Genomic DNA, 18623 nt, shown 5'->3' with positions numbered 1-18623 from the left:
AAAATATGCATGTTAGGTTAATTGGCTGTCCCAATTTGTCCATAGGTGTGAATGAGCGAGTGAGTTGTCTGTCTCTGTGGGCCCTGTGACTAGCTGGCAACCAGTTCAGGGTGTCCCCTGCCCACTGCCCGAAAATAGCTGGGATGGGCTCCAGCACCCCTGCGACCCGACTGAGGATAAGCGGTGGATGGATGGGATGGATAATTGTTATGATAATTATCATAAAAGATCTACTAGCCAACACCAGGAGTATGGATTGGTAGCAAACACATTTATTCTACTTACACTTAACTAAGGCATTCGACTTTCAAGTAGATCTAAACCAGATCACTACAATAACTTACAAGATATAAAATGCCGAGTGGAACACGGACGTTCCCAATTATATTGTTTTAACGCAGCCATAGGCTCCTACAGTACTTTTGAAAAGGCTAGTTTCCTCTGGGAACTGCAAAGAAATTGTGGTTAATGCACCCATACACAACAGTAAGGTATGTTTTTTTTTTTTTGTAACTTGTGACTCTATAACCGCAATTCAACATACAAATATTCCCTTGCTCTATTCAAACTCGTACTGCTACTTCCTCTGATTTGGGTCAACATTGCGCGCGCATCCTGTGCTGGTCTGATGGTGACGTATATTCGAAATCAGTCTATAAAACAATAAATAACAAAATACTGTAATTCATTATTCTTTTTGAAAACCCAATATTTTAAAGAGAGTAACTCGTGTCTTTGCCACAGTTGTGTTCCTTCTAAATGTCCAGCTTTAACAACATACAATTTTAACCTGTAAAAACTTTGTTTTGTTCAACAAGCCTTGGCAAAACCTTCATTTCAATTTTTTTTTTTTTTTACAAAACTGACATTTGCAAAATGGAGTCTTTTCACAATGTATCATTCGTTATGTTTTATCGTTGGCACAATCTTATTAAAAATAAATATAAAATTCCTTACCTACCCGGAGGTTTTTAGACACCCGATTCAGACCTCACAGGCACACAACCTCCATTAAATACACTCACCTTCTTTCTGTGATGGAATCCAGATATGTGCTAAGACAATGCTCACCGTGGAAACTTTTACTTACGAAAACGTGCTTATTAGGTCTTGTATTGAGGTTATTCGCCACTTGATAAACAGTATATGTATACTTTAAAGCGAGAATACTCGAGTGTTCTCTCCGAATATTTGCTGCCTATTTCAGACACCAGGAGGCGGTATTGTACCTCCGTGAATAAAGACAAGCCTTTCTATTCGCAATCAATACGTTCCGTTAAATAAAGCTATTTATAGTACTTTTAATATGTCGGTCAGTTTTTTTTAACTTTTTCTCAACATTGCGACTCATTCGTTCATTGAATGCAGCATTAGTGGACCCCCTTTTTTAACCCGAAACCTGTGTAGTGCCTAATTTCGACTCCCCTGCAAAATCTCCCCCCACCCCTCGCGTGAACGCGAATTCTGCTGCGCTTCCAACAATAGCGATCCTATTCTATATAATGGGCTTATTAAAACAATAAAGCGAGCTAAATAAAACAATTAAGCGATCAAAGTCTATATAAGGCGTTTACTAAAACAATAAACCGCGATCGTATTCTCCAAAATGCGTTTGTTAACGTTGATGCAAAAGTCACCAACACCGCAGACGAATCAATGTACGCTATGATATCCACGATCACAACTAATTGTACACAAATGGCCTTTATTTGATGTACTATGATAGCCATGTGTAATTTGTTTTTATTGTGAATGAAACCCTGGTTGCATTGGATCCCGCGGTGTAAACAAATCGTTGTTTTTTTTTTTTCATTTAAAATCGGACTTCCCAGCCTATACTGTTTGCAAAGTAAGACACGCTTTAAACCTATTATGTTTTTTGGCTTTGGGATCCAACTACAGAGGAATACCTCCACTTTGTGATGTGTTACTGAATAGGTGTTCGACAAATCTAGGTCGTTTTTAATACTACTATTATTAATAATAATAGTAATATTATGAGAAACGTCTGAAACTCTTCAAAATCACTGTGCTGAAATGAAATTATCTGCATTTATATAGCGCTTTTCAAGTCAATGACTTCCCAAAGCGCTTTACAGTGTGTTCCACATTTCCCAATAGCGGCCTTGTATTGCAGCCATGTAAGACGCTAACCTGCTTATTGGGGGTATTAGGGGTTCAGTGTCTTACCCAAGGACACTTCGACATGTAACACGGACAAGCCGGGATTCGAACTGGGATCCCTTGATCCCAAGACGAGCGCTCTACCTCCTGAGCTACTGTCGTCCCATATTTATCTCACAGAAGGTTACCCTAGAAGTCACAAGTCTGTATCTCAAACAGGGTCCATTTTAGCAGGGGGGAGTCAGATTTTGGCAGGTAAAATGCCTGCCACCCCCCCTGCTAACTCTTGAATAAAAAGTCTGAATAACCCCCAAATCACTGTGCTGACATATTATATAGACATGAGAATTTCCTTTTCATTGTACATCAACATAAAGACCTCAAAGTTCCTGAGACAGAGAGCTTCTTAGCTTTGCTTTCACTCATTTTAGAGCAGAGAAGCTCCACTCACACGAAACCCAAGTACAGGAAAGGAACAACAGGAACTTGTGTGCCAGCCCAATGACATTAGTAGCCATCTGTGAGGAAGTTATAATGTCTCATATAATTCACACTGTTCTGTGTTCATTTTATTGCTACAGAAAGGAAGAGTGGTTGTGAAGCCAAACCAACCTAAAATTTGAAAGGGGAGAATTTTCCCATATGGTAAAACTCATTTAATCTGCTACATTGGGGCTGCACTGAATATGGCCAAATAAGTTACAAAAAAGTGAATGCATGAGTAAGGTTAGTGACAGATACATGTTAGAATTATTTTTCTCATCCTGCATGCCCAAACTCCACCTTGACATGAGCCGCCCCTTGGGGAAATTTCCTGTTCTTCCCGATTAGTCACTCCGGCATCGATTATATGTAGTCGTTCGCAAACCCAGGGACTTCGTATCGTGTTACGAGTGTCACGTGACTTTTTAAACGGTCACCATGTTGGATTTGACAATAAAAAAAGGTACATATACAAATCCATTTCACGTACTTTATGTTTAGCTTTTGACTGACCTCTTTTGCGAAGCTCTACAGTAAACCAGCAATAAAACAGAATGAGGCACCATTTTGGTTTTATTAGTAATTTCCATCACAGCCTTTATTATACACTTTCACATTTCACTCGTATTAACACTTTTTTTTGTAATTGCATTGAAAATGAACAACCAAGTGCTTCTTTCATGCAACTATGTCCATCTGTGCATAGTTTTCTCAGTTTTGATTGTTTCTTTGAAAACTTTCATCGCTTGTTGAAGCTGATTGATTGGCAATGAAGTCCTTTTTTGCCATCTTTCGTGCAGTAAACCTTCCGTAAATGTCATGCGGGTCAATGAAATAGTCAAAAAGACAAACAATGAAGTGTGTGAAGAACGCTTCCTGAGAGATGTGTGTGGTTAGTAAAAAATAAAAACAATAAAAATAACCAAGCCTAACTCTGTGGGCTAAGCTGTATTCAAATGGTACTAAAAACCTAATACATTATTTCAAAAGAATGTAAATCACTTTGTCTTGAAAAGCGCTATATGAATGCAGACCATTTACCATTTACTTTGTAATAAAAACAATGAATACGATCTTTCAGTCCTACTATCTCGTTTTTTACTGTTTTTTCTTTAGATGTAAGATTTAATTAAAAAGCAATGATTTTTGACAAAACATTTCAGGGTTAAAGGTTGGTCACAGATATAATCTGTAATCAAATAACCACAAAACAAATTGAGAATTAAGAGGAAACACAATATATATTTGGATTTGTGTTATGATGAACAAAACTTAAGAAAACAAAATCTTTTACTGGCCTTTTTAGTTGCTCCTCTTAGCCTCTACAGTTAGCCACCACTAGTGATTTGCTCTTTTCAGCTTCTATGCTCCTTTTGATTTTATTTTTTTGCCTCTAAATCTTTTGTTTTCCTGTTGAAGTCTAATAAATAATCAAAGTTTAACATTTACCCCATTTTTTTTATTTTCCTTTTTTATTTGATTTATTTACTCCACATTTTATTCTTCGAAAAATTGGACATGGACTATAGATTTTTTTTTATATAACATTCTCTTAAATGTAATACGTTTATCACGTTAGTAAAATGTTTTACCCAAAACGAATATTATTTGTGTTGTTTTGCTAATGAAAATATTACTTTGAAAAGGCAAAAATAATCCCAAAAATCATTAAAGCCGTTTTATGAGTATCCGAGTCAACATTTTACACAAGATAAGCAGGGTCACCAACCAGGTAGACACTCGAGAGCATCTCAGTAGTGAAAATAGCTCACCAGTTATGGTTCATTGTGATTTTTCTTTAGAAATTTTGATTTCTAACTGGCTTGAGAGATCATTGACCTAATCAGTGTGTTTGAATCCTAATAAATTCTTCCAGAATCCCTTTTAAAATAAGCTTAATGTGAGAACACATGTAAATCGATCAGTTCTCTTTTACAAGGCAGGTATTTAAGTGGTTCACTCTTTCTCATAACCACAACCTGGTAATGTTGGGAAGCAAACTCCTACCCCCACAATAAAACGGTTTAGAGAGGGATGGGCGCCGCCAGGCTGTTCTTGCCCAAGATACACCACAGGAAAGTGGTGCCCCTAAGACCCTGGTGGTTAAGGGACCTGTGAATCATGAACCCTGAATAACATAATAACATTGTAACTATATAGTAATAACATACGTTTTTTCTTTCTTCCCAGAAATGCATATTTAACTGCTAGCCATTTGCGCTAATCAGTGGCAAAAAAAGTAGCAATCCCTTTTAAAAGTGATCCCAGCTCAATAGCATAATTGCCCTTTGAAGATTTTGTGTTATTATATTGTTTTAAAAAGAAGTGAGACAACTGGTCAATTAGTAATATTAAATAAATAACACGGTAGGGCTCAACTCCCCTTGTTGTATGCCTCTAGTTTGTCTAGTTAATCTTTTGCAATAGTAGAAAATCTTACCATTTTCTTTTGTTGTACCGTTTTACCAGTTTCTCTGCAGATTTGAGCAGTGTTTCCCAAGAATTTTGTGAGACCCCGGTGGGTAGACAGTCAAGGGGGGAGCTGGGGGTGTCAACGTTATTTTGATTAACTTCGCATTTATATACATTCAAAAACATGAGTTGTTTTTAACAAAATGAGTTTTGGAAACCCTGGCAGGAACCAATTAAAACCTGGCGGCCTACCGGAGTTTTTATATGGTATGGGAAATTCCATTGAGTCCATTCCATCCTCAAGTTCTCACACAGACATAAGAGCGCTTCCTGAGAAGTTTGCACAAACAAGACAACAAAAAACAACACATCGGTTCAAAGTGGTTCTCCCAAATAAGCAAACATAAAGAGACGTTATGTTGTGTGTTGCAGCCGTCGGTCTTGAAAAACTATTGCACGCTCCCCTGTTCCAAGAATTCCAGTCCGAGAAGAAGAATTGTGCTCGTTTGTTGTGGGAAGCCCTGTTTAGGAGGTCCTCGCGTGAGCCTTAAAACAAAAAAAGCCTTTGAAGGCAGGTTTTTGTTTTCAATAGATTATAAATCTACATCACCAAAAGTTGTCGCTTCATCCGCCAACAGCAGCACCAGCAAAATTTGTGCTCGTAATCGCCTGGAAAATAACGGCGGGTGGAAAAACGCAACCCTTGCCGAGTTCTCACTGAGTCTTCTCTCGCGTCCACTTGATCATGGTCTCGGGCGAGCGGTAGAGGAAGATGAGCTTGGCGTACATGTCCTCTTCCAGGTCGAGCTCGCCCGTTTCTCGCACCAGGAAGATGTCGGTGCAGAGTTTGAGGATGCGGTCCACGTTGGGCAGCTCCTCAAACATGATGGTGTGCGAGATGCCGCTGAAGAACTCGCGCACGAACTTGCCGATCACCAGCACCACCGATGCGTACAGGCCCATGATCCTGGTGAGATCACCATGTCAACATTTTGCAAACTTTCATTTTTTGTCAAAAATCTGAAATGTTGAGCGGGTTTACAAGCCTCGAAAACAAAATTACAATTGATTATCGATAGTTGTTTGTAAAAGTGTGTTGTTCTATCTGTTTAGTCTTCAAATCATAAGAAGAGTAAATGTATATTTTCATATCCAGTAGGTGGCAGCAGATAACTGGTTTTAGACTTACCTGATGAGGGAGTAGGTTGGGGAAATACAGTAAATCCCTAGGCTATGGCGTCCCCACCTCACAATGTTTTCACGTGAAGACGTTATTATTTTCAGACTCTCTTTATGGGATTTTCCCCACTCCGAGACAGACAAAAATGTATTTCACATTGCCAAAAAAGTACTGAATTGCCTTATTGTGATGTTTGTACGTATCACTGTGTGAAGTCGCATGGCTCATATGTCAGAAGGATGGCTGTGTGTTGTTGGACAACATCATATAAAATTCTGCTATGCTATGCTATTAGTTTGCTTTAGAGCATCATGAAGATGCGATAAGCCATTGGCTTAACTCCCTCCCACAATGCCTTCCTGTCTTCTTATTCAGTTCAGAATCACGTGTGCTTTTTAATCACTTTGAGTGTTAGTGAAATACTGAGCTGTATTTTTGTTCTTTATCAGCTATGGGTCCCAATTGCGGGGGAAGATGTTGCCTTGATGCAAAAACAAGATAACATGGGAATAACGCTTGCGGTTATCATGCTATACGAAGAAGGCAGACACGTCGTTAGCCTCACTAAGGAAAATGGCCGTAACCAATCACCCTTCAGAACAATTATTAAGAATAAGGAGGCCATGAAAGCAACGAGGATCCCTACAAGTGGAAGTTTTTAAAATCAGGTTTAATTTCAATCTGCTGTCTCCTCCCACGTAAGCATCCACACATTAACTCCAGTGAATCAGCTCAAGTCGAAGGTATAGAAAACATTTTTTTTTCTTTATATCATTTATAATATTATCTCATCATAGATATATTACATAAAAGTAGTACTTACTATATACGATTTTGTTATTAAATATGTATATGCAATGTTTTACTTTTGGTACTGGGGTTTGGAACGCATTTCTTAATTACTATAGTGCAATACAAAAAAATTCACCCTCGATCCCCACCTCAGCATGGATTAATGTTGTATCCTGGAGCTCTACTATACTTGATTGTTTAGTCTCTAACTTTACATTCTGTTGCTGACTGACTTGAAATGTTGCGATTATTTATTCCATTTTTTTATCATTTTCATTAAAAAGTGTAGGGAACGTTCGTACCCGTAACCAGCCAGGAATCCGAGACTCGGCGGGCTGACTTGGTCGCTGAATACGTAAAGTTCCAGGCGGGCGTCGTAATTTTGTCCTTTCTGGAGTGGACCGCGTTCCGTCTGGTTGACAATCCACCATTCCTGCAACTGACGCTGCGCCGTCTTTACTTGATGCAAGCTCACACTGATGTTCAACATCTTCTCGTCTAAAAAAAATGAAAAACAATTTTAGCTCTTGAGTTGGGCGTCACTGATTGATATTCAGTTAAAAACTGAAGGGGTAAAAACATAGATAAAATAAAAGCTTTTTCTACACTGCAATCAGACAGGAAGTTAGGGTTAATCACAAAACAAAATCTAGCATCCATCCATCTATTATATGCACCGCCTATCCTCACTAAGATCCCAGGGGGTGCCGTAGTCCATCCAGACTATCTTCAGGCAGTGGGCAGGCTACACCCTGAACTGGTTGCCAGCCAGTCGCAGGGCACACAGAGACATTCTCTATTCTTACACGTGAAACACAATCAGTCTCACGAATATTAAAAACAAACAAATGTGTGCTGTCAATAAAAAAAGTAGTGGAGATACCAAACGGATAAGCGAGAGCAAATGCAATAATTCCTCCTCTCCCGCATGTGTAAATCAAACTTAATGTCAGTGTTCTCTTTTGTACTGGATTGAGCAAAACCTGAGGTAAAAGGCCTTGTTGCAAATTTTTCTCTGTGAATTGCTGTTTTTACCCATGTTTGTCTGTGGATTCCTGAACAGAACCCGACATGCCTGTTCTAAAACTGATAAAAATGTATAAACCAAGTTTTCGAACATATAAACACAAACTTTTAACGGATTGGAACGAATGCACCTTACCTTTATAGAGCTGCTCAACAGGCTTGGCGTCCGAGTCACTAGGTGCCCTGATGAAGCGGGGGAAGATGTTGCAAAGCGTCCTAGAAAAAAAAAGAAAAGAAAAAAAACATGAGTGCCATCCTTAGACCAGTGATAAGTTTATTTTGCGAAGGAGATTTTATAGGATACCAGTTCCTTTTTTAGACTATTTTTGCACACTGATGTTCATTTACATACTTGTCGCTATCAGCCAATCATGTGACTGTTCTTTGATTTCTGTTTTTATTGTAACTTTGAAGATTCCTTAAAAAAAGGAGGCTCAGGAGAAAGTGTTAGAACAGGGAATGGAATTCCCTTGTCTAAAGGCTTCTCTCCTGTTTCTCCGAGCAAGTTCAAAACCTATTAATATCTTCTCTTCTTATTTTGAGTGTCTACTAAATTTTAAACAACCGGTCTTTCCGGTGACCGTTTCACTCACACGTGGGATTGACTGTTATTTCCTCTGAGCAGCATGACCAGTTCCCACTTGGTGTCGTTGGCCAGGTTTGTGACCCGTTTGCCGGACGCTTTCTCGGCCTTGGCTCCCAGACTCAGGTTGCGCTGCACTGACCAGGACACGGTGATGGGGAAGTCCTCGTCCAGAGTAAGCATTTCGATCAGGGTGTTCCTGCTGGGGGGGCTGATGGTCCAAAGAGAGTTGGAGCTGCCCTTCAGCTCCGCGATCACCAGGTCGCCCGGCATGTAGCCACCTAGCCACTCCAGCGCCGGCTGGTGGCCACAGGAACAGGTTCACAGTTGTTAACAACTGAGGAGTTTTATATGGCTGATACCAATACAGTAGACCCCCTTACAAGGTCTTCACTTTACAGTGGACTAAGAGGTAGTTTTGGCCATGTTGTAACCATGCAACAATAGAAACAAATTATACTGTGAGCCCAAACACGAAAAAGCCTTTCTTACTCTTACTCTTCTTAGAAATCTGTATTTTTGTATTATATTTAGTCATTATGGGTCTAAGGCTTACAGTGCTGCTAAAGGGAGAAGCAAAAACATGATAACCATGAAATAATAGGTTTATAGAAGTATGAAGAAGGCACACAAATCATGGCCATAACCAATTAACAAAGTTAAAGAGGTTTTTTAAGCAAATAAATATTCTAAGGGCATGAAAATCCTTCTAATTGAAAGTTTTTAGATTTGTTTAAGTATGACATCTCCTCCTCCTATTTGCATTCACCCACAAACTTTACTGTACCAGCTCTAGCCCTGTCACACAAAAGGTAAATAAATGTAAATATTTCCTTTACATGTACATTTATTCAATCGTGTACAGTACATACATTTACAAATAAGTAGAATTCACTGTATACTATTTTGTTATTTTAATGTTTATTTCTGTGGTACCAGGGATTTGGAAGGCATTAGCTAATTACCATGGGTTTCTATACCCCTCCATACGGCAACTACACCTTATGATCCCCACCTGAAAACGGATTTATGTCGTATCCCGAGGTCTACAGCATCGATATTTATATAGTTATTCTCACGGTAAACTCACCTCGTCATCGTTGTACAATTTAACAAAATTGGTCAAATCTTTTTCCGAAACTTCCTGCAATTGTTTCTGCTGAGCGCTCATGGTGAAGATGGGCTGCCGAGGACCACAAAGAAACCCGGTGACTGATTTGGTTTTGTCTTTCACCGATTCGTCGGCCATTTTTCTGACCTGGAAGCCGGCCAGCGTGATCTCGAAGGATACGTCGAGAGGCGGGTTGACCACGCCCGCCACCGACTTGACCAGCGACATGAAGAGTAACGGGAACCAAACGATGCAGATGAGAAGCATCACGATCATCCCGCCCATGCCGTACTTTACCACTTTCTTCTTTTTCTGCCCTCGCGGTTGAGGGTACCTCTGCAAAAAGCAAAGAGGACTTGTTTGCTTGATTATTTTTCTTTGCCTTATCAGTGTCTGAAACTCATGACAAGAAGTTACCGGACATCAGGGCAGACAACTCTGAAAAGTTGCCTGCCCAGCCATAATGTTGCCTGCCCCATTTTTCACAACTTGAAACACAATAAGACAACTAATTGCAAAAAAAAACATTGTTGCAAAGTATTAAGGATTGATAATCAGAATAAATACCAGAAAAACACTTTAAAATTGAGTTTGTTATAAATCTACTTATAACATTCATTGCGTGTATATGACATCGCTGTTTTCCATCTGCCATCAGTATGTACCTGTATTTTTTCATTTTCATTCATGCAATGTTTGCGTCGAGTCGTCTTCTACAAGCCACGTGAACTCCTCTTTCCACGATGCTTTTCATGTACTTTTACGTTTTGTAGCGTCATAAATGTTGTTAGCTTCTTTTATATCTTTCTTCTGGGGCTGAGGTTTTAGCTTGATTCTAACCACTTATCCATTTTTCTTGTGTTCTCTGTGCGTCTACTTTGGAAAATGATATGCAAATGCACGACCTTATAACAGGAAAGTCCAGAAGCACGAAGTTATTCAATGCAGGTTTCTGATTGGCTGCCAAGTATGCAAATTGCCAAACAAACCAAAATTCCAAAATTTCCAAACCAAATGAAGATTTTGAAATCGGAATAAAGCAAACGTTTGATTTTGAAAAAAAAAAAAATCTTGAAAAAGTCGTCAGCCACCCGGGCCGAGATGTTTGTAAGTTGTACGCCCGATGTAAAAGATGCACGCCCCGGGACTCCGGGCACACGTTAATTCAGACACTGGCCTTATGAGGGAAAAACGTCGAATATTCTATATTTTCCCAACTCAAAAAGTATGCCCAACCCTGGAAACAATCCCTTGCTAGCCTGTAACTTTTAATCTATTTAAATAAGTAAATCAGTTAACAAATGACTGCTTTCATGATGCCGTTTGTTCATGCTGCTGTTCCTCGTCTGTTACCCACCATCAACATGGAGTGCAAGGACAATTTTTTTTCATCTCCACAGCAAATTATAAATACTCCAATTGTATATATATATATATATATATATATATATATATATATATATATATATATATATATATATGTATACACATACATTTTTTTTTCTTTCTAAATTATACATAATGTTTGTTTTTCTGCTAAAATAATAGCCCACAGAAAGATTTTTAAATACATTTGTATTTGATTGATGATCAACAATGTTAAATTTAAAAGAATAATCATAGAAGAAATCACAACATGTAAAAATAAAATAAAATACTATAATCAACCAGTTCGGGGTGTCCCCTGCCCCCTGGATGAAGATAGCTGGGATGGTGCAGATAATATATGGACGGAAATTACTATAGTTTTGCAAATTTTAGGAATATTTTTTGTTTCACCAAAATTAGTTTGCTTTGAGTGATGAATAACTTAAAAAATACAATTAATATTTGTATTATTTAGTGTTTTTCTTTCATCAAATATACTCAAATGAAGTAACATTTTAAATACAACGATAATTAACTTATTTTGCAATGAAAAAAAACTTAAAAGGATATTAAAAAAATATATATATATAATGAATGATATATTTCGATTTGAACGAGTATTTTAGTTATCACAAAATACTCGTTCGAATGAAATTTGAAAAAACATTTTTTGATTTGATGAATAACATTTTGTAATTTAAAAAAATAAATGCCAATATTCAAAAAACTATAACAAAAAATATTTTTATAATTTTTGAAGTATTTTTTCTTTCATTGAAAATAATTGTTAAAATAAAGTAACATTTTAAATATATTTTATTGGATTGATGCTCCACTCATTGTGTAATTGAAAAATAATGGGCAAATATGTTAATTTTGCAAATTTAAGAAGTATTTTTTTATTTTATTTTTTGCTAAAAATTAATATTAGAAGAAAATAACAGTTTAAATACATTTTTATTTCATTGATGACTAACTGTATTATTTCTTTTTTTTTTTTAATGGAGTTTTTTACATCGTATACAAACTGTGATATCAAAGTAAAATCTCCATACGAAATATTTTGCTTTACTTAAGCTACACAAGACATAGTCGTGCGGAACATGAAAGTAAAAGTTCAACCAGAAAATCATTTCAAGCAACGCTTGGCAATCTCATTTATCGCTCTGCTTTCAAAATGTCACGAGTGGAATTGGAAGCGGCACCTTTTCCGACTCTCGCCAGCATTTGAGGATGAAGATGTGAGCGTAGATGTCCTCCACGCAGATCCAGCTGGACAGGGACAGAGAGGTGTCCGTCCACACCCAGTCCATCACGGCACGTAGCTCAGTCAGGAACGGAACCATACGGAACCTGCAAACAAGATTTCTTTTTTAGTTTTGTGGGAGGGATTTTCTAGTAATACACAAAGATTAATAGATCCGACAGCGCTTGTTTTCCGTTGATTACAACACGAGGCAAACGACCCTTTTGTATTACAGACAATGCATGGCATGCTAGCGGCTTCATGATCAACTCGACGTGCATTGGATCGATGGGAACAGAAACAAAATTATTTGTTCTACAGTAAGTGTCTTATCTTTATTACACTGCTACTGGGTCGGTTAGTTGTCAACGAGAGAAGTTTTTAAGTTACTGCTGCCGCTTTACTTGCACATTCTTTGAGTACAGTATATCACTGCTCCCTCATCAGCATATGACGAGAACAAATACACGCGAAGGTCGCATTTCATAATTAAAAAATTGTAAATTATGGGATGGGTAAGATGTGCAGTTCGTGATCCGGTTATCAGGTTTGTGAGGTTCGTAGTGTAGTTTCCATATGTTCTTCTGCCGGAGACTCCAAACGGGTGGAGATGGCACCACTTGTTTCATGATTTTGATGTGCTGGGTAACTTATTTCTATATCCTCTATGTACCATTATCTCTCACAAATCTGAATCTATTTCTATGTGTATTTGGTACTGTGATTCGGACTTTCTTATAGATCGCCAACATTTTGCATCCACCCATTAAAGGTTACTTGCGCCTTTGAACACCTTGATGCCTTGAATATAACTCTGTATATAATAATTGAGACCCTTTTCTACTGTTTTTTTGAGATACATTTGCGTAAAAAGGAGGAATTGATACGGCTATGCTATCAGGAATATCAACTAAAGAGTCACTCACTGTAGTTTCAGCTGCACTATTTGCTCTGCATGTGATACATGGGTACCGTAACTATGGTGGGCGTGGCTTGGCTGTCGCATCTAATAATTATCGGGCCGATAACAATGCAATATAAAATGCTTATTATTGGGTAGATAGAAAAAAAAAAATTAGTCACTTAGAGCCACGAGATAATATTCAATCAGCTGACACTACTTTGATGCATTTATGTTCATCATTAAAACATATTTATATTTTCTATAGAAGTAGTATCACAACATAGTAGTTTCTCCTGCAAGGGGCAACAGAGAGCTTGGCTATCACCATTCAATCAGCCGACACGACGTGTCAGAAAGAAACTAAGCATTTATGTTTCTCATTGTACTATACAAAGATCCCTCGGTTTTTGCGGTTAATGGCGACTAGAACCACCAGCGAAAAGTGCAAATCTGAGCGTCACACTTTTTTGGGGGGCGCAAATTCATTAAAGCCAGTTTACCGACTGAGAGAGGAAGAGAACAAATAGAAAACAGTTCAATTTCAAAGATAAATATTACTTATTTGAAATGAGTCAGGTTTTTTTCCCTTCTTTTGGGTGCGCCCTTATTAAATGTTAGAAGCCAAATTACTGACAGAGAGGCAAGAAAGAGAACAAATAGAGACACTCTTTTATTTAAATTTGTTGTTTTTTGTGTTGTGAGGGTCAACTTCATGAAAAATTACAGAGTTAGAGAGCGAGAAAGAGAACAAATCTTAAACCGAGCGTTTTTTAAATTAGTTGATGCTTTTCTTTTTTTCTTATTTTTTGGCCCAACTTAAAAAATTCCGTCAGAGTGCGAGAAAGAGAAAAAATTTGAAAAAGTTCCTTTTTTAAATTAATCGCTGTTTTTTGTTTTGTTTTGTGGTGCGTCCTTATTAAAGCGACTGAAATTTTCTATTTAAAGTTTAAAAGTGCATATTTTTAATTTTCTGTTTCTTAGGGTTTTTTTCAGTGATTTTTTTGGCCTGACTTCATAAAAAACTTGCAGACAGAGATAGAGAGAACAAACTGAATATGGTTGGATAAACACTACGCATTTTAAATAAGCCGATGTTTTTCGGGGTTTTTTTGGGGCCCGACTTCATAAAAAAAACTTGTCGACAGATACAGAGACAGACACAGACACAGAGATAAATCGAAAACGGTTAACATTTTCTTTCCAATAATGGACAAGAAACATTTATGTTATAACAAAAAGAAAACATACCGTATTTTCCGCACTATAAGGCGCACCTAAAAGTCTTGTTTTTTTTTCAAAAGCTGACCATGCGCCTTATAACACAGTGCGCCTTATATATGGCTCAATATTAAATCCGCAAGGTCTCGCAACTACGAGAAACAGCCGCCGACTCCATTTTTCGCGCTGTGCATACTGGGAAATATTAAACGATTGGTAGTTGCCGGGGCTCGTGTTGTATTTGTTTACTAAGTGGCAAAATGGCTACCCCATTAAACTGCTTAATTCATATTCAACAAATACAGTATTTGTCTGAATCCAGGGTTATGACTGGTGAAGATGTAAAGCACAATTTACCTTAAACAAACGCAGAATTATTCAGAATGTCACGTTTGAGAGAGAGAGAGAGCGAGAGAGAGAGAGAGAGCGAGATTCTCTTTCATACGTGCATTTGTATAAGAAAATGGCTCCTGTTAAGAGACACGCGTACAACGCCGAGTTTAAACTCAAAGCGATCAGTCACGCAGCACAACACGGCAATAGAGCGGCAGCGAGAGAGTTAAACTTAAATGAATCGATGGTACGGAAGTGGAGAAAGGATGAAGATAAGCTCCGCCAAGTAAGGAAAACTCAACAAAGTTTCCGTGGCAATAAAGCAAGATGGCCAGAGTTAGAGGAGACACTTGAACAGTGGGTTGTTCAACAAAGAGCGGCAAGCAGAAGTGTCAGTACGATAACTATACGTATGAAGGCAACAGCGCTGGCACAAAAACACCGGACGTGTTGGATGGCCCATTCACTGAGATATGGTCAATTCGAACACAGCAGAAGAAGAATTCGAGGGATTCGTCGATGAGGAGCTTATAGAGTGATCTTTGTTTTTCTTTTGTGTGTTTACGTTTTACATTTTACAGTTATTATGTTATTGCTTTGCACTCGTTGTTTTTGCACATTACGAGTGTCACTTTATTGCGATTGCACTAACGTTTCATTTAAAATAACAGTATCAGACGTTTTTTTCTTTGCGTGTTGACTAAATGGACAAAAAATAAAATGATATGTCGATGTTGTTCAAAGATGTGTCACGAAAATGCTTTACCTCAGAGAAAATAATAAAACGGCTGTTTATTTATTTTGGGAGTGAATGGAGTTGTGGAAAGCTTGTTTGTTAATAAAGTTTGACCTTTTTGAATATTTTGTTGACATTCCCTTGAGCGTGGCAACATCTAGAGGTTGCATAAAGTAACTACATTCTCTACTGTAGTCAAGTCGTCACATTTATTTACCGTAAATAGCCCTTAATCCCAAAAATGTCTCGAAGGACTGCACAGGATTACAATTACAAAATTGCACAATTACCTGATCTTAAACCAGCATGCACTTATAGCGCCTTATAATGGGGTGCGTCTTATGTATGGCATAAGTTTTAAAATATATCATTCATTGAAGGTGCGCCTTATAACATGGTGCGCCATATAGTGCGGAAAATACGGTATATGAAATAGGCCTTTTTCAATAAATAAAATCAAGTTTGCTCCGGCCTTCAGCATTGGCAGCTGCAGTTTTGTGTTAGAGCACTCCAAAGAGTCGACGACACGCGTCTGTTGTGGCCCAAGATTGGCGTACAGCGCAGTTACACAATTGAGAGCCATGTGTGCGGTTGCGACCAGAGAAAATATGAGGTAATGTTTAATGACCCAAGCTCTGCAGACACGTCAAGTTGGATTTTGTTTGTCATCTGTTTTGTTAAGAGGACATTGTGTAATATTAAACCACTAGATTTTGTTGTATTGTGTAGTGCAGTGGTGTCAATATATGGCTTGTGGTCCACATCAGGCCCGCCAACAGATTTAAACTGGCCTCTGAGACAATGCTGAGAGAAGCCCAAGAGAAGAAAAATGAGCCACACTGACCTGCAGTTTTAAATATGTCACTTATGAGATAAAAAGCATTTGCCATTCCTGATCCAGTATATCAAATTTAAAAACCCGTGATGTAATTTACAACCTTTAGGGTTGATCTGCTTTTTGAAGAGAGATCTTGTCTGTTATCAATTTTGGTGGGAAAAGTGGCATTGATAGGTTTTTCTTTGACCTGCCTGATACCTTACCCTTGAAAGAGAAAAAGGTTGACATAATTGTAGCTCTTGGTGAGAAAGTTCCCCAAGACGCGGGTGGGGTAACCGCACCGGATCTGATAGGCCGACAAGCCAAAGTAGATGCACTTGACAAAATACCACATCTGCGCCACATTGTTCTTGTTGAAACGCCTTTGAGTAAGGAAGATGAGACAAAAAAGTCAAAACATTCCACTTGGAGCCGCTAAACAGATATGCTCTTACTTCTCGGTGACTCCCGGCAGGATGAAAAACATCCAGAAGTGGATGCCAAAAACCAGGAAAACCTGAAAGATGACTTTGCCCATGACAGATTTGCGCAGGTAGAGGGCCCGGTCAACCACCATGGTCCCGAACTGGATGAGTACCATCACCAAGAAAGGTCCAGGGACTTGGTCCTCCGACAGGGATGACGTGATGTCTGCCGCCGAGTGTTTCTGCCAGATGACAGGTTAAGTGGGCGAAATAGGGACGCAACCTAACATTGCTAATGCTCGTGGCAGTGTCCTCTGTCCAGTTTTACCTACCCCAAAAGCCCAGAATCCAAAAACAATGATGATAAAGTCCACAGTGTCGGCGAGGAACATGAGCACGTAAACATCGGTCACGGCGCTGTACTCGGGATGGATGAGGTCGTAGAAGAACTGACGCATGGGGACGTAGATCTCCAGGAACCTGAGACGCAGCCGATCAACAAGAGAATTGTAAGGAGAGCAGATTAAAAATGATGAGATTGATTCAATTGCATTGCATAAAAGTGTGTGACTGCCTTCCTACAACCACTGAGTATTTATTTAAAAGCATATCTATGTTGTAAATTTCAGGGAACGATGATGAAATCCAGTGTGCACTGCTTTTGACTTTATATTCTTTTACTCATTCGTATTGGCGTTCTTTACATTCGCCATGTCCATTAGCTCCTCTCTCTCTGCGGTCACATCCTATACACACATGCGCTGGTGCACTTGTTCTAAGGACCCACGTAGCTGCTCGCTTACAAAACATGACTATATGACCAAAAACATAAGTGCAGCGAATGAGACAAGATACAACAAACCAGTATGAACATATAAATTAAATAACATGAAATGATTAATGCAATTTAATACCCTCTTACACAGAATCCTTTCAGGCATCCACCCATTTACTTCATGCACTCATTCACGTGTCTCACATTAACATATACATAACACCTTTTTTGGCTAGAGAGGGATGAGTGTATCTATATATTATATATACAGTATACTTGTTTGTTTGTTTGTACATGATTCAAATTGAATCGTTTCTCCGGCGCCGTCACGAATGGCAGCCACTCCAGCAGCTCCCGTGTTATTTTCGATTGTTCTCAGTTATTTTCGATTGTTCTCAGCTTAGGGATGCTGCTGGAAAAGTGAATTTCCCTTCGGGGATGAATAAAGTATCTATCTATCTATCTATCTATTTATGGTAGAAATTAATCAGAATAGTGAAATTTTCAAGAAACCCTGAAATTTGAGGCTTATTCTAAAGTCAATCACAGCTTTTTGGGACGTTGCTTGGCTCACTTAGTTCAAACTTACTTCTTGACAGCGTAGGCTTTGGCTTTGTAGAGCTGCTCCTTAAGCTTCTCCAGGATCATCTGCTTCTTACTCTTCTGATGCACACTGGCTTCACTGCCATCCTTGTGGCTGCTGCCACGGGACGTCACGCTTCCTGCAGTGACATGGACAGGGTTCTTACCTTTTTTACTTTTTAAGGAGTTCCAAAGCCTATTTCTTTATTTCTCCAATACCATTAACAAAAGAAATCTGTTGTGAATTGTGTATTTTGCAGATCCACAAATATATCTGCGATTTACATACATGATTTTAAATCTTGGGCGTGCATTTATCAAGATATATGATTTTTAGATCTTCTTTAAATAGCGAATATATTTGTAAATCTGAACAATAAGTGTGTACATATCTTTGAGACAAATTTCTGCCCATATAGGTGTTGGATAAAATGACAGTAATATGTAGATTACATTAACAGTTGGAGGAAGTTCTTTCAATTAAAATTTACCACCGGGAAACGCAACT

At 38.4% G+C, this 18623-nt stretch overlaps 1 protein-coding gene across 2 annotated transcripts in view; it reads right to left on the bottom strand.

Moving 5' to 3' along the window:
- Window positions 1-3172: 3172 nt before the first annotated feature.
- Window positions 3173-18623, bottom strand: part of piezo2b (piezo-type mechanosensitive ion channel component 2b) — a 119261-nt gene continuing 103810 nt past the window's right edge. For both annotated transcript variants that reach the window (XM_088346588.1, XM_088346590.1), the window contains 11 exons: window positions 18123-18255; window positions 17091-17238; window positions 16789-17000; window positions 16558-16716; window positions 12285-12432; window positions 9859-10047; window positions 9691-9783; window positions 8611-8900; window positions 8154-8233; window positions 7294-7489; window positions 3173-5986 (listed from right to left, as the gene is read on the bottom strand). In XM_088346588.1, coding sequence (XP_088202714.1) covers window positions 5734-5986; window positions 7294-7489; window positions 8154-8233; window positions 8611-8900; window positions 9691-9783; window positions 9859-10047; window positions 12285-12432; window positions 16558-16716; window positions 16789-17000; window positions 17091-17238; window positions 18123-18255 — 1901 coding nt within the window. In that variant the 3' untranslated portion in view covers window positions 3173-5733. The remainder of the gene's footprint in view (window positions 5987-7293; window positions 7490-8153; window positions 8234-8610; window positions 8901-9690; window positions 9784-9858; window positions 10048-12284; window positions 12433-16557; window positions 16717-16788; window positions 17001-17090; window positions 17239-18122; window positions 18256-18623) is intronic.

The sequence above is a fragment of the Urocampus carinirostris genome, chromosome 1 (assembly GCF_059441175.1).
Source record: "Urocampus carinirostris isolate Australia breed hairy pipefish chromosome 1, RoL_Ucar_1.0, whole genome shotgun sequence".
In the NCBI taxonomy this organism is placed as follows: Eukaryota; Metazoa; Chordata; class Actinopteri; order Syngnathiformes; family Syngnathidae; genus Urocampus; species Urocampus carinirostris.
This window is presented reverse-complemented; position numbering and strand designations above follow the sequence as displayed.